Source organism: Heptranchias perlo, chromosome 16, assembly GCF_035084215.1.
Source record: "Heptranchias perlo isolate sHepPer1 chromosome 16, sHepPer1.hap1, whole genome shotgun sequence".
Classification (NCBI taxonomy): Eukaryota; Metazoa; Chordata; class Chondrichthyes; order Hexanchiformes; family Hexanchidae; genus Heptranchias; species Heptranchias perlo.
In genome coordinates, this window is record NC_090340.1 from 13441388 (window position 1) to 13455741 (window position 14354).

At 48.5% G+C, this 14354-nt stretch overlaps 1 protein-coding gene across 1 annotated transcript in view; it reads right to left on the reverse strand.

Annotated features, from left to right (window-relative positions):
• Positions 1 to 14354, reverse strand: part of LOC137333397 (engulfment and cell motility protein 3-like) — a 73816-nt gene that overhangs the window by 42168 nt on the left and 17294 nt on the right. Inside the window, 2 exon segments of the mRNA XM_067997548.1 lie at positions 5666 to 5706; positions 7637 to 7769. Of these exon segments, the coding sequence (XP_067853649.1) occupies positions 5666 to 5706; positions 7637 to 7714 (119 nt within the window). The 5' untranslated portion in view covers positions 7715 to 7769.

The window sequence follows — 14354 nt, forward strand, 5'->3', positions numbered from 1 at the left end:
AACGCAGCAGCCAATTTGCGCACAGCAAGATCCCACAAACAGCAATGTGATAAATGACCAGATCATGGGCTAAAAATTGGGCCTTGCAGTGCACGTTTCTTTAGGCGCTGCGCGGCCTCCTAAAGTCCCAAAATGGCGTCTGGAACGCGTGCGCATGCTTCTAGCGTGACGTGTGCACACGCGCAGATAACGAGCGCCGATACTATCTAAAGTAAGGAAAATATGCATTCGATCAGTGGGCAATGTTGACATAAAGGGATAGATAGCATTTTGGCACAACGTTCCAGCCAACGCACTCTCTTAACCATGAACAGCTGAACATGTCGTAGAGTGCCTGGAGGACGCCCCCCACCACCCCACCCCATCAGTGCTTTTTAAAGGGACCATGCAGGATTTACAGGTTAGTTGCTGGATTATTGCTTCCGGCTGCTGATTCATTTGTACACTGTTTTTGGAGGCCTCCTACATTTGAATACTAGGACTAGGGGACATAGCCTAAAAATTAGAACTAGGACTTGCATGAAAAGGGGGTAAATGGCTGCTGATACTAGCTCAATTGTTAATTTTAAATCTGAGATTGATAGATTTCTGTGAACCAAGGGTATTAAGGGATATGGGGCTGAGATGGGTAAATGGAGTTAGGTCACAGGTGAACCATGATCTCATTGAATGGCGGAACAGGCTCGAGGGGCTAAATGCCACTGCAACTTGCTGCCTTCTCTTGCAAGAAAATGGGATGTGTGACGGTGAGTGTCCTGCAAGATGTTTGGGTGATGTGGCCGTCATGGTTGAATAGCTGCCAGTGTATGTGGCCTGTGAGTTGTGGGTGGGCGGCTTGCAACAGTGGTAATGAGGGAGGGTGAGAGGGAGCATCTGATTGGAAGAGTTGAGTACTGATGGAAAGAGTTTGTTGGTATGTGGGTGATGGGGGGTGTAGTGCTTGGTGCAGTTGGTAGGAGACACCACTTGACAGTTGACCTCACTCACCTTGACCACTCATGTCAAAGCATTGAACTTCTTCCTACACTGCATCCATGTTCATGGTGCTATGTGCCTGGCATTGACTTTGTCCGCTACTGCCTCCCCCTGTCTCTTGAGCATATGTCTGGAGGGCCTCTTGTCCCCCAGCAGATATAAGATGTCCCTCCTTCTGTCCACCTCTTGCACCAAGGTCTCTAGTGCATCAGCAGAGAACCTTGGTGCACACACTCTCGCAGGCCTGGTACAAACTCAGATCGGCACATCGGTGAGGTCTGGCATGCAGATTGGAGGATGTGGGATTTAGTGGTGCGCAACCTTTATTCAATGTTTTAACATAACTCATCAGTGTGTAAACATAGGGACTGGAGCTGCACCTGAGTTTTACACGTGCGATGTCTGATCTCCATTCAGACTCCCTGCGGACCCGTATTTTATATTTTGCAAATAAGACGTGCAGGCTGGTTTTAAGGGGAGTGAGCCACTCACGCGATATCAGCCCCCCTGTTGGTGAGAAGTCACTGAACAGCGCAGCACTGGCTGCTCGTGCTCAAATCAGGTAAGTGAGCAGGTAGCAGAAACCTCACATGCTGCCTGCGTTGGAACGACTGAGCGCTCGGATTCAGGGGTTATTGAATTTAACCCCCAATCTGTTTTAGACGTTGGTTGAGGGATAAATATTGACCAGGACACAGGGGAAAACGCCCCTGCTCTTCTTCGAAGAGTGGCGTGGGATCTTTCACGTCCACCTGAGAGGGCAGACGTAAAAACTTGGTTCAACATCTCATCCGAAAAGCGGCATCTCCAACAGTGCCGCACTCCCTCAGGACTGCACTGGAGTGTCAGCCTAGATTTTGTACTCAAGTCTCTGAAGTGGGACTTGAACCCATGACCTTCCGACCCAGAGGCGAGTGCGCTACCCACTGAGCCACAGCTGACAGGGCAGTCTCAAGGGATGGGCAATAAATGCCGGCCTCGCCAGCGACGCCCACATCCCATGAACGAATAAAAAAAAAAATTGGCTAATCTAATGAACTAGTTCCATTTTGGTCGTTACAACGGAGACTTAAAGTTTCTAACCAACACGGTCAAAAGTAGATTCCAGTACCACGCTCCTCCAGAAACTTGTGCGAGTAGTCACACGAATATTTGACCACATTTTAGTGACCTGGGTTGGCAGCTCCCTGCCGGTCGTCAGGGCCTCGAGTTGGACAATTGTCAACTTGTCCACAACCCTTAGTTATGGACTAGTGGCGGTGGGAGTAGGACTGGATCCAGTGTGCCAGAGAATGCGTTCAAACAGCACGCCCCCTCCCCTGTATGCAGTAAGCTCCATCTGTGGGCTTCCTATGAGGTTCACCAGCGGGTATTTAAAATGAGGGGAGGAAGTGCATTTTTAGTTTCGGTGCTGCACTCGTGGCTTTTCACAGTAGATCAACCACTTTACTCAGTTGCTGGCTGTGCTATCTCATGGACCTGCAAACCTATCACTGAACCATGCCTTTCTCTCTTCCACTGTTTGAGATATCAAGACTAGGAGCCGAGGCCCACAGTCCAGGACACCAGCAAGGTTAAAAGGAGTAGCAGAGAGGACAAGGCAAATCAGCTAGTGGTTGGCGGGGAGGTTACCAAGCTTGGGCTTTCAAAGTCTGCCCCTTTTACGATGGCAGCGGCTCTGCTGTGGGAGTGGGAGGTGGGTGAATGCACTTGGTGATTCAAAAGGGAAAATTTGAAGGGAAAGAGGGACTCGTTACAATCCAATCCCGGGCCTGTGATTGAATTGACTGATCTCAGCCAGAGGGCCGCCACAATTGGCTTCAGCTGGAGAGGGAGAAAGGAAAACGTAGCCAAGATCCAGCTCCCAATCACCTGCAGGTAAGCATGCCTGGGGAGGACAGGGTCGGGGTCAGGCTTAGGCTTGGGGTCGGGGCCGGGGTCAGGCTTGGGGCCGGGGCCAGGGTCAGGCTTGGGGCCGGGGCCAGGGTCAGGCTTGGGGCCGGGGCCAGGGTCAGGCTTGGGGCCGGGGCCAGGGTCAGGCTTGGGGCCGGGGCCAGGGTCAGGCTTGGGGCCGGGGCCAGGGTCAGGCTTGGGGCCGGGGCCAGGGTCAGGCTTGGGGCCGGGGCCAGGGTCAGGCTTGGGGCCGGGGCCAGGGTCAGGCTTGGGGCCGGGGCCAGGGTCAGGCTTGGGGCCGGGGCCAGGGTCAGGCTTGGGGCCGGGGCCAGGGTCAGGCTTGGGGCCGGGGCCAGGGTCAGGCTTGGGGCCGGGGCCAGGGTCAGGCTTGGGGCCGGGGCCAGGGTCAGGCTTGGGGCCGGGGCCAGGGTCAGGCTTGGGGCCGGGGCCAGGGTCAGGCTTGGGGCCGGGGCCAGGGTCAGGCTTGGGGCCGGGGCCAGGGTCAGGCTTGGGGCCGGGGCCAGGGTCAGGCTTGGGGCCGGGGCCAGGGTCAGGCTTGGGGCCGGGGCCAGGGTCAGGCTTGGGGCCGGGGCCAGGGTCAGGCTTGGGGCCGGGGCCAGGGTCAGGCTTGGGGCCGGGGCCAGGGTCAGGCTTGGGGCCGGGGCCAGGGTCAGGCTTGGGGCCGGGGCCAGGGTCAGGCTTGGGGCCGGGGCCAGGGTCAGGCTTGGGGCCGGGGCCAGGGTCAGGCTTGGGGCCGGGGCCAGGGTCAGGCTTGGGGCCGGGGCCAGGGTCAGGCTTGGGGCCGGGGCCAGGGTCAGGCTTGGGGCCGGGGCCAGGGTCAGGCTTGGGGCCGGGGCCAGGGTCAGGCTTGGGGCCGGGGCCAGGGTCAGGCTTGGGGCCGGGGCCTGGGCCAGGCTTGGGGCCGGGGCCTGGGCCAGGCTTGGGGCCGGGGCCGGGGCCAGGGTCAGGCTTGGGGCCGGGGCCAGGGTCAGGCTTGGGGCCGGGGCCAACGCCAGGGTCAGGGTCAGGTCCTGCTGTGGTGCGTTCCACCTCCAGCAAAGCAATACAATGCCCTGGTACCCACTGTGTCGGCTTGCACATGAAGAATGACCACTCGGGTCGAGTACTGGAGGGCTGCTGGCACCCAATACGCCAGCAATGAGTTAGTCTCCTTCTGGAGAACAGGAGAGTCCCTCTGGTAGAAGCCTGGGGAATAAGTGAGAGCTCCCGCAGAGCCTTCCTTGGTCTACAGCTCACTGATAAGCTTTCGTCTCCCAATTAGTCGGGGTGTAGGCTCCTTATAAACATCTGCATCCATCGTGTTTGGCTCCGCCAGGTTATTTTACCCACATTGTAACACAAGGTCTCTGAGGGTAATTGGTGAAAGAACGGGCGCAGGGCGGAGTCCGTACTCACCGGCGACGGGCGCAGTCTGTACGCACCGGCGACGGGCGCAGGGCGCCGTCTGTACGCACCGGCGACGGGCGGAGTCTATACTGGCGATGGGCGCAGGGCAGAGTCTATACTGGCGATGGGCGCAGGGCAGAGTCTATACTGGCGATGGGCGCAGGGCAGAGTCTATACTGGCGATGGGCGCAGGGCAGAGTCTATACTGGCGATGGGCGCAGGGCAGAGTCTATACTGGCGATGGGCGCAGGGCAGAGTCTATACTGGCGATGGGCGCAGGGCAGAGTCTATACTGGCGATGGGCGCAGGGCAGAGTCTATACTGGCGATGGGCGCAGGGCAGAGTCTATACTGGCGATGGGCGCAGGGCAGAGTCTATACTGGCGATGGGCGCAGGGCAGAGTCTATACTGGCGATGGGCGCAGGGCAGAGTCTATACTGGCGATGGGCGCAGGGTAGAGTCTATACTGGCGATGGGCGCAGGGTAGAGTCTATATTGGCGATGGGCGCAGGGCAGAGTCTATATTGGCGATGGGCGCAGGGTAGAGTCTATATTGACGATGGGCGCAGGGTAGAGTCTATATTGACGATGGGCGCAGGGTAGAGTCTATATTGACGATGGGCGCAGGGTAGAGTCTATATTGACGATGGGCGCAGGGTAGAGTCTATACTGGCGCTGGGCGCAGGGTAGAGTCTATACTGGCGATGGGCGCAGGGTAGAGTCTATACTGGCGATGGGCGCAGGGTAGAGTCTATACTGGCGATGGGCGCAGGGTAGAGTCTATACTGGCGATGGGCGCAGGGTAGAGTCTATATTGGCGATGGGCGCAGGGTAGAGCCTATACTGGCGATGGGCGCAGGGTAGAGTCTATATTGGCGATGGGCGCAGGGCAGAGTCTATATTGGCGATGGGCGCAGGGTAGAGTCTATATTGACGATGGGCGCAGGGTAGAGTCTATATTGGCGATGGGCGCAGGGTAGAGTCTATATTGACGATGGGCGCAGGGTAGAGCCTATATTGGCGATGGGCGCAGGGTAGAGTCTATATTGACGATGGGCGCAGGGTAGAGTCTATATTGGCGATGGGCGCAGGGTAGAGCCTATATTGGCGATGGGCGCAGGGTAGAGCCTATATTGGCGATGGGCGCAGGGAACATTCTGTTCTGCCGCTGTTGCTTTTCACTGCAGTTTTGCAAAGTAGGTAGAAGGAAATACAAGACACTTTGGCAGGGTAAAATTGGCCCTTTACAGGTGCCACTGAGTATTCCTTTAACCTTTGACCCTCCAAGGCTAGCAAAGCCTCCTGTTTTACTACTGCGAAGGGACCATCCTGTGTTACAGGCAGTGACCCTCCCCCGGAGCTCGATTCCTCAGGAGACAGGAGTACTTACACATCACAGACTTCCTTCAGGACAGTCGAAAGAGGCTTTTTCTGTTGAGATCAAAAGGAAAACAAATATTGCTTAGTACGTCAAGGAACAGCAATGGACGAGGTGCAGTGCACAAAAAGCATTGGGTCTCACAGAGAGGCCTCTCAACATTTGAAAGCCCTTCAGTTTCCCTTCATTTTTTTGGGTTTTGAAACCAATATTGGGCGGAGTTGTTAAAGGGGCACCATCTTCATGAGAAAATGTCTGCCAAACCAATATTGGGCGGAGTTGTTAAAGGGGCACCATCTTCATGAGAAAATGTTTGCCAAACCAATATTTTGTTTGGGAAAAGGGGAAGAATCACACTCATGACATCGTGACTACATCGTGTTAGTAGTGAGATGATGAACACAATTCACACCATGACATCCGGTGTTTACAACAAAAAAACAAAATGGGAAAGAAAAAGACTTGTGAAACCTTTTTCCAAATACGAATGCAGACCACTTTGAAACCCAATATTCCAAATCGTAAGTCTACACTCCAAACCACATTGGTGAAATTATGTTTTGCCACCTCTTTTAACTCTGGATGAGGTCACAAGTTGAACTGACAACACAAAAAGATTGAGCCTGTGACGCTGTCAGCCCAACGGGACTTTGTTATAATACCTCACACGCAATAAGTATAGATTTGTACTTTGAAGATCCCATTAGACCACAGGATAGGCATAAGGAAGACCTCTCAGCTTATCCCAGCTCAGCCACCCAGAACAAACCTACAGCCCCCCCCTTGCCCATCACAATTTCTCAAATGACTCTTAAGATTTCATGATACCCAAGTGTCCATTCCATGTGTTGGTCACTCTTTGTGTGAGGAACTTTCTGCCGTCACTAGTTTGAATGTATCCCTCCACCGTCCTATTGGCACAGTTTGAAGTAGTGTTCCTGCTGCTTACTCTGTCTTGTGTATCTCTCTGCGATTGTCTCCTTTCAAGGCTTGACAAACCCAAGTTTCTCCAGTTCTTTCCACATAACTGCTCCAGGAGCCCCTGGTAGCCCCACCAGTAGAGTATTGGGACTCCTAACCAGGCAGCTGCCCCACAGCCTTGAATTAATTCAGTCTTAAATCCCTCCCCCTTTACTGGGGTGAATTCAGTGGGACAGGTTTTTGGTGGTGACGCAGGCCAAAATCTTCAGCGATTGAGAAATGCTGTCAGGACCAATCTTGTGCCCTATGCCCAGGCTCATGATTCTCTACACAGTAGGCCCATGTGGGACAATAAACCTGAGCAGAGGCAAGGCAAGTTCCAAGAGGAGGAAAAGGAATCTAAATTCACACTTCTACAAACCAAATGAACCCTCCTGGCTGGGATGGTGATCGGGAATATGGAAAAATCCCACACTTTTCACTCTAAGCTGAATCAGAACTCTGTCTAAATTTGAGTATTCCATATTTTCCAAGTTGGAATGTGTAACAATTATTGTACAATACAGACTGGAAATCAGTAAGTTCTGGGGTAGCTGTGTACAGCCCAGTTGTCAAATTGGTAATCCACAGGCTTTAAGTTCTTGAACCAGTTTCGAGAAGCACAAAATCTGGCTTTGCGTGCATTTTTAAGAAGCTCTAAGCAACAACAGACATTATTACACACTGAGCCATCTTCATCCTCACACTCTGGACTTGATTCATAGAAGCATACAGCGCAGGAGGCCATTTGGCCCACCCGTGCCTGTGCTGGCTCTTTGAAAGAGCTACCCAATTAGTCCCACACTCCCGCTCTTTCCTCATAGCCTTGATTCTGAAGCATTCTGACACAATTCTGGTGCCTAATTTGCCTCAAACTGCTCATCCCTGGCTATCCCCAACCCCTCCCCCACCACCACCCAGGCAGTTTAGGGGAAATGAAAGAGTTCAGTGGGTTTTAGATGAAGTATTGAGACAGTTTTCCAGCAATTCATGGTTGACCAGGTTTTGGTGGCTGTTTCTTACCTGGTCAAGGTCTATCAGTTGAGGATAGGCCCCGGGCATCTGCACGGCAATCTTCACAATATCTTTGGATGGGGGCATGGTGATTTCAGTCTGTAGCGGCCGTGGGGCAGACTCACCTCACTAGAGTGGGAACCTGAACAAAACAAGGACAAGGACAAACGGGCCTTAATTAGAGAGAACATTCAAATAATTCATTATAAAAGGAGTTTAAACCTTCCTTCTGTCCATTCGCCACCCCAACTTCCAGTCATTCCAACTTAAACATTTAGAGGTTTGCACACCCAGATTTGGACTTGAAAGGAGAAGGAAAGGCCATAGAATAGTATAGGCCGAAGTGGTTGTCAAGGAGACAGGTGCACTAGATTTTTGATGTGTAGGGAAGAGGACAATTGGAGAAGGAAGTAAAGAAAAATGTAACATTTGTGTTTTAGTCTTCAATTTTTCCTTTGGTCTGCTAAAAATTGTTCCAAAAAAATAGATCCCTCCCTGGGCCACACCTAAGCTCAGAGGGCAAGTGGGTAGTCTGTTTCCAGGTTCTGCTGGACAGAGGTGTGCAAAGGTGGCCACAGGATGACTTAACCTTGGAATCCCCCTCTCTGTCAAGAACTATCCAGTTTCCCTTCAATGCCCGTCTACAGTGACATGGACCGAGATAGGGAACTCGTGGTGTGAGGTACTGCAGACAAGAACGCATCTCTGCACACCAATGCTATCTTAAGATCAATATCAATCAGCCAGAGGGAAAGAAATAGTTAACTCAAACGTAACTAGATCTTATGAGAGCCATTAATAGCCATTGGGCTAGCTGCTCTTCATAAAGGGACATGGTCATCGTTGAATCTCCACATTTCTAAAGGGCATTGTCTACAATTTAAAGAGCTGTCCATATAAACACTCTACGTTATAGGAGATACAACCAAAAGAAAGAAAGAAAGGCTTGCATTTATATAATGCCTTTCATGACCTCAGGACATCCCAAAGTGCTTTACAGCCAACAAAGTACTTTTAAAGTGTAGTCACTGTTGTAATGCAGGAAAAGCTGCAGCCAATTTACACACAGCAAGATCCCACAAACAGAAATGTGATAATGACCAGATAATCTGTTCGAGTGACATTGGTTGAGGGATAAATATTGGCCAGGACACTGGGGAGAACTCCCCTGCTCTTTTTCAAAATAGTGCCTTGGAATCTTTTACGTCCACCCGAGAGGACAGACTTGGTTTAAGGTCTCATCTGAAAGACGGCACCTCCGACAGTGCAGCACTCCCTCAGTACTGCCCTGGGAGTGTCAGCCTGGATTATGGGCTCAAGTCTCTGAAATGGGGCTTGAACCCACAACCTTCTGACTTAGAGAGTGCTACCCACTGAGCCACGGCTGACACCGTAACCAGTTCTGCTAACTCTCTTGCTGTGTATAAGTTATGTTCTTCAAAGACCACTTCTGGTTTCTGGAATTGAAGTTGAAGTTAAGGAAAACTATGCTTGTTCCCTTGGGAAAAGAAGGGGTGAAATTGACCTCATTGAAGTTTTCAGATTACATTGAAACTACAGCGCAGAAACAGGCCCATTCGGCCCAACTGGTCTGTGCCAGCATTTATGCTCCACATGATCCTCCTCCCTCTCTACTTCCTCTAATCTTAACAGGATACCCTTCTATTCCTTTCTCCCTCATGTGCTTATCTAGCTTACCCTTAAAAGCATCTATGCTATTTGCCTCAACTGCTCCTTGCCTTCCACATTCTAACCATTCTCTGGGTAAAGAAGTTTCTCCTGAATTCCCTATTGGATTTATTAGCGACTATTTTATAGTTAATATAATTATAGCTTTGGACTCCCCCACAAGTGGAAACATCTTCTCTATGTCTACCCTATCAAACCATGTCATTATATTAAAGACCTCTATCAGGTCACCCCTCAGCCTTCTCTTTTCTAAAGAAAACAGCCCCAGCCTGTTCAGCCTTTCCTGATAAGGATATTCTCTCAGTTCTGGTATCATCCTTGTGAATCACCTTTGTACCCTCTCCAATGCCTCTACATCCTTTCTATAATATGGAAACCAGAACTGGGCACAATACACCAAATGTGTTCTAACCAAGGTTCTATACAAGTTTAACATAATTTTTTTGCTTTTCAATTCTATCCCTCTAGAAATGAATCTGTCCCTGTGGAACACCACTTCCCACCTTTTGCCAGTCTGAGTAACAACTTTAACCCTACTCTCTGTTTTCTGTTTTGCAGCCAGCTTGCTATCCATTCTGCTACCTATCCCCTGACTCCACATGCTCTGACCTTAGCCATGAGTCTACAATGCAGTACCTTATCGAAGGCCTTTTGAAAATCCTAATATATTACATCGACTACATTACCCTTGTCTACTCTTTGTTACTTCTTCAAAGAATTCAATACGGTTGGTCAAGCATAACTTTCCCTTAGAATCATAGAAAGTTACGGCACAGAGGGAGGCCATTCAGCCCATCGTGTCTGTGCTGGCCAAAAAAGAGCTATCAAGCTTAACCCCACTTTCCAGCACTTGGTCTGTAGCCCTGTAGGTTACGGCACTTCAGGTGCACATCCAAGTACTTTTTAAATGAGTTGAGGGTTTCTGCCTCTACCACCCTTTGTGCTGACTATTCTTTATTATATTTTTGTTCTCTAGATGTCTTTCTATTGCATCTTTGAGTAAAGATTCCATTATATTTCCTACCACTGATGTTAAGCTAACTGGTCTATAGTTCCCTGGACTTGTTCTATCTCCCTTTTTAAATATAGGAACAACATTAGCTATCTGACAGTCCTCTGGCATTATTAAGAACATAAGAATTTTTTTTTTTATTCGTTCATGGGATGTGGGCATCGCTGGCAAGGCCAGCATTTATTGCCTGTCCCTAATCGCCCTGAGAAGGTGGTGGTGAGCTGCCTTCTTGACAACTGAGTGGCTTGCTAGGCCATTTCAGTGGGCAGTTAAGAATCAACCACATTACTGCGGGTCTGGAGTAGGAGTAGGCCATACAGCCCCTCGAGCCTGCTCCGCCATTCACTGAGATCATGGCTGATCTTCGACCTCAACTCCACTTTCCTGCCCGATCCCCATAATTCCCTTAGAGTCCAAAATAAGAATATATTCCCTTTTCTAGTGAATTTTTATATATATGTAATAGTGCCTCTGCTATCTCCTCCCTAACTACTTTTAATATGCACGGATGTAATCCATCCGGACCAGGGGTTTTATCCTCCTTAAGTTTGATTAGTTTATCAATTATCTCCCCCTTTCTATCTTAAATGTTTTAATATCTTTTTGGATTTCCTCTCCTAATGTCCTGCCCATCTTATTAGTCTCCCTGGTAAATACAGAGGCAAAGTAACTATTCAATATTTCTGCCATATTGCTGTCGTTACCTGTGAGTTTATCTTGTGCCCTATCCCATCCTGATTTTTGTTTTGTTATTTGTGTGTCTGTAGAATACTTCACTATTTCTTTGTATATTCCTTGAGAATTTAATCTTGTAGTTCCTTTTTGTTTCCCTAATTGTTCTTTTGACTTCTTTCCTAACCTCTTCGAATTCCCTTTTGTCATCCTCTCCTTTATTGTTTATTTACTTAGTGTATGCCTTTTTCTTTAGTTTCAATTTTACTCATCTCTTTATTTATCCATGGCGTTTCATTATTACCTAGTTTGTTCTTGCCTTTTAGAGGAATACATTTCTCTTGAATTCTATTGATCACCATTTTAAATATTTCCCACTGCTGTTCTATTTCTTTGTCTGTCATTTTTTTTTTCCAATTTACCTGCCCTAGTTCCATTCTTATCCCCTCAAAATTAGCTTCCTTCCAAACTATTATTTTGGTCTTTGTCTTACTTATGAATTTCTCAATCATTACTTATGATCGCTATTGCCTAGATGTTCCCCTATGCTTACCTTTCTTACCTGCTCTGGTTCATTTCCCATTACTAGATCCAGCAGTGATTCCTCAATTGTTGGACTTCTCACATACTGGGTATGAAAGGAGTCCTGTACACACTGTAAAAACGCCATTCCCTTTCCCCTTTCCCTATCTCTTGTTGCCAGTTTATTTGGGGGTAATTGAAATCTCCCATGATTATTATTCGATATTTTTTAAAATTCATTTCATAGATCTGTCTACATATTTCATCCTCCACTTCCACTATTAGGTGGTCTGTAGAATATCCCTATTGACGTGATCAATCCCTTCTTATCCTTTGTCTCAATCCATATGGATTCTGTTTCTATCTAATGTTACTCATGTCCTTTTTTTCTATTGCCATTATGGTGTCTATAATTAGTTACAGCTACCCCATCCCCCTTCTTCCTTCCCTATCCTTTCTAAATACATTATATCCTGCAATATTTAACTGCCAGTCCTGTCCCTTATATAACCATGTTTCAGTTATCCCCACCACATCTGGCTCCTTGCTATGAATTATTGTCCCCAGTTCCCACGTTTTGTTTCGGACGCTGTGCACATTGCTGTACATTTTAGAAAAGGGAACTCCGGGGAAAATAGTCCACTGTGGTGAAGGTCTCAAATAGCAGGGGATGTGAGTCAAAAATGAGGAAGTCAGCAGCAAGAAGGGACGTTGGACTGAACATTTTCAATTATAAGAATCATAGAGATGTGGAATAAGTCACGAAAGAGACCACTGAGGCAAGCTCTTTAAATGGGTTCATGAGATATTTAGGTGTGATTTCAGAGGAAGGACTGAGGGATCTGGTGAGAAGGGAGGTTGTGATCTGTCAAGAAATGGGGCTGGTTGGGCGCAAATGGCTTTTCCCTGCCGTTAAAAAATTCTTATTTTCTTACCAAGTTACGATTTTGCTGGATGAGTCCTGGGTTTATAACAGGAAACCAAATCCAGGCCTATTGAGGAGATGGTGTTCCACTCCCCTGCACCCACATCCCACACTTAGCAAAAACTAAAATATTCAGAGAAAAATCCTTGATTTTCCCCAGTATGGTTGCTGGTTGCACTCTGCACTGGCACACGTAATACACTACAACACCTCAACATCGCCTATCAATTCAAAGAGTCACATAAGAGATACTGGGAAGGAAGGCCCCTCTTAAAGACTTCTGTAAGGTCACCTCTTAGTTGCCTATTTCCAGGGTCGAACAGCCCAAGTTTCTCCAATCTTTCCCCATGGTTCCTATCACTAAAATTAAGAATCGTTCCTGTGACTTTTCTCTGTACCAACTTGAGGGCTAGCAATGCCTCGATTTTAAAATTCTCACCCTTGTGTTCAAATCCCTCCATGGCCTCACCGCTCCCTTTCTCTGTAACCTCCTATAGCCCTCCGAGAACTCAGCGTTCATCCAACTCTGGCCTCTTATCTATCCCCTACTTCCTTCGCCCCGCCATTGGCGGCTGTGCTTTCAGCCGTCTAAGCCTTTAAGCTCTGGAATTCCCTCCCCAAACCTCTCCGTCTCTCGACCTCTCTCTCCTCCTTCAAGACCTTCTCTAAAACCCATCACTTTGCCTGTCCTAATATCTCATTCTTTGGCTTGGTGTCAATTTTTGTCTGATAACGCTCCTGTAAAACGCCTTGTGATGTTTTACTAGATTAAAGGCGCTGAATAAATGCAAGTTGTTCCCTCTGTGTCTCAGTGAACAGAACTTTAGCTGTGGTGTGACCAGATCCTATCAGAGCATGATTCTCAGTTTCAGCATGACTCCCTCTGCCTTACATTCATAGAATCATAGAATCATAGAAGTTACAACATGGAAACAGGCCCTTCGGCCCAACATGTCCATGTCGCCCAGTTTATACCACTAAGCTAGTCCCAATTGCCTGCACTTGGCCCATATCCCTCTATACCCATCTTACCCATGTAACTGTCCAAATGCTTTTTAAAAGACAAAATTGTACCCGCCTCTACTACTGCCTCTGGCAGCTCGTTCCAGACACTCACCACCCTTTGAGTGAAAAAATTGCCCCTCTGGACCCTTTTGTATCTCTCCCCTCTCACCTTAAATCTATGCCCCCTCGTTATAGACTCCCCTACCTTTGGGAAAAGATTTTGACTATCGACCTTATCTATGCCCCTCATTATTTTATAGACTTCTATAAGATCACCCCGAAACCTCCTACTCTCCAGGGAAAAAAGTCCCAGTCTGTCTAACCTCTCCCTGTAAGTCAAACCATCAAGTCCCGGTAGCATCCTAGTAAATCATTTCTGCACTCTTTCTAGTTTAATAATATCCTTTCAATAATAGGGTGACCAGAACTGTACACAGTACTCCAAGTGTGGCCTCATCAATGCCCTGTACAACTTCAACAAGACATCCCAACTCCTGCATTCAATGTTCTGACCAATGAAACCAAGCATGCCGAATGCCTTCTTCACCACCCTATCCACCTGTGACTCCACTTTCAAGGAGCTATGAATCTGTACTCCTAGATCTCTTTGTTCTATAACTCTCCCCAACGCCCTACCATTAACGGAGTAGGTCCTGGCCCGATTCAATCTACCAAAATGCATCACCTCACATTTATCTAAATTAAACTCCATCTGCCATTCATCGGCCCACTGGCCCAATTGATCAAGATCCCGTTGCAATCCTAGATAACCTTCTTCACTGTCCACAATGCCACCAATCTTGGTGTCATCTGCAAACTTACTAACCATGCCTCCTAAATTCTCATCCAAATCATTAATATAAATAACAAATAACAGCGGACCCAGCACCGATCCCTGAGGC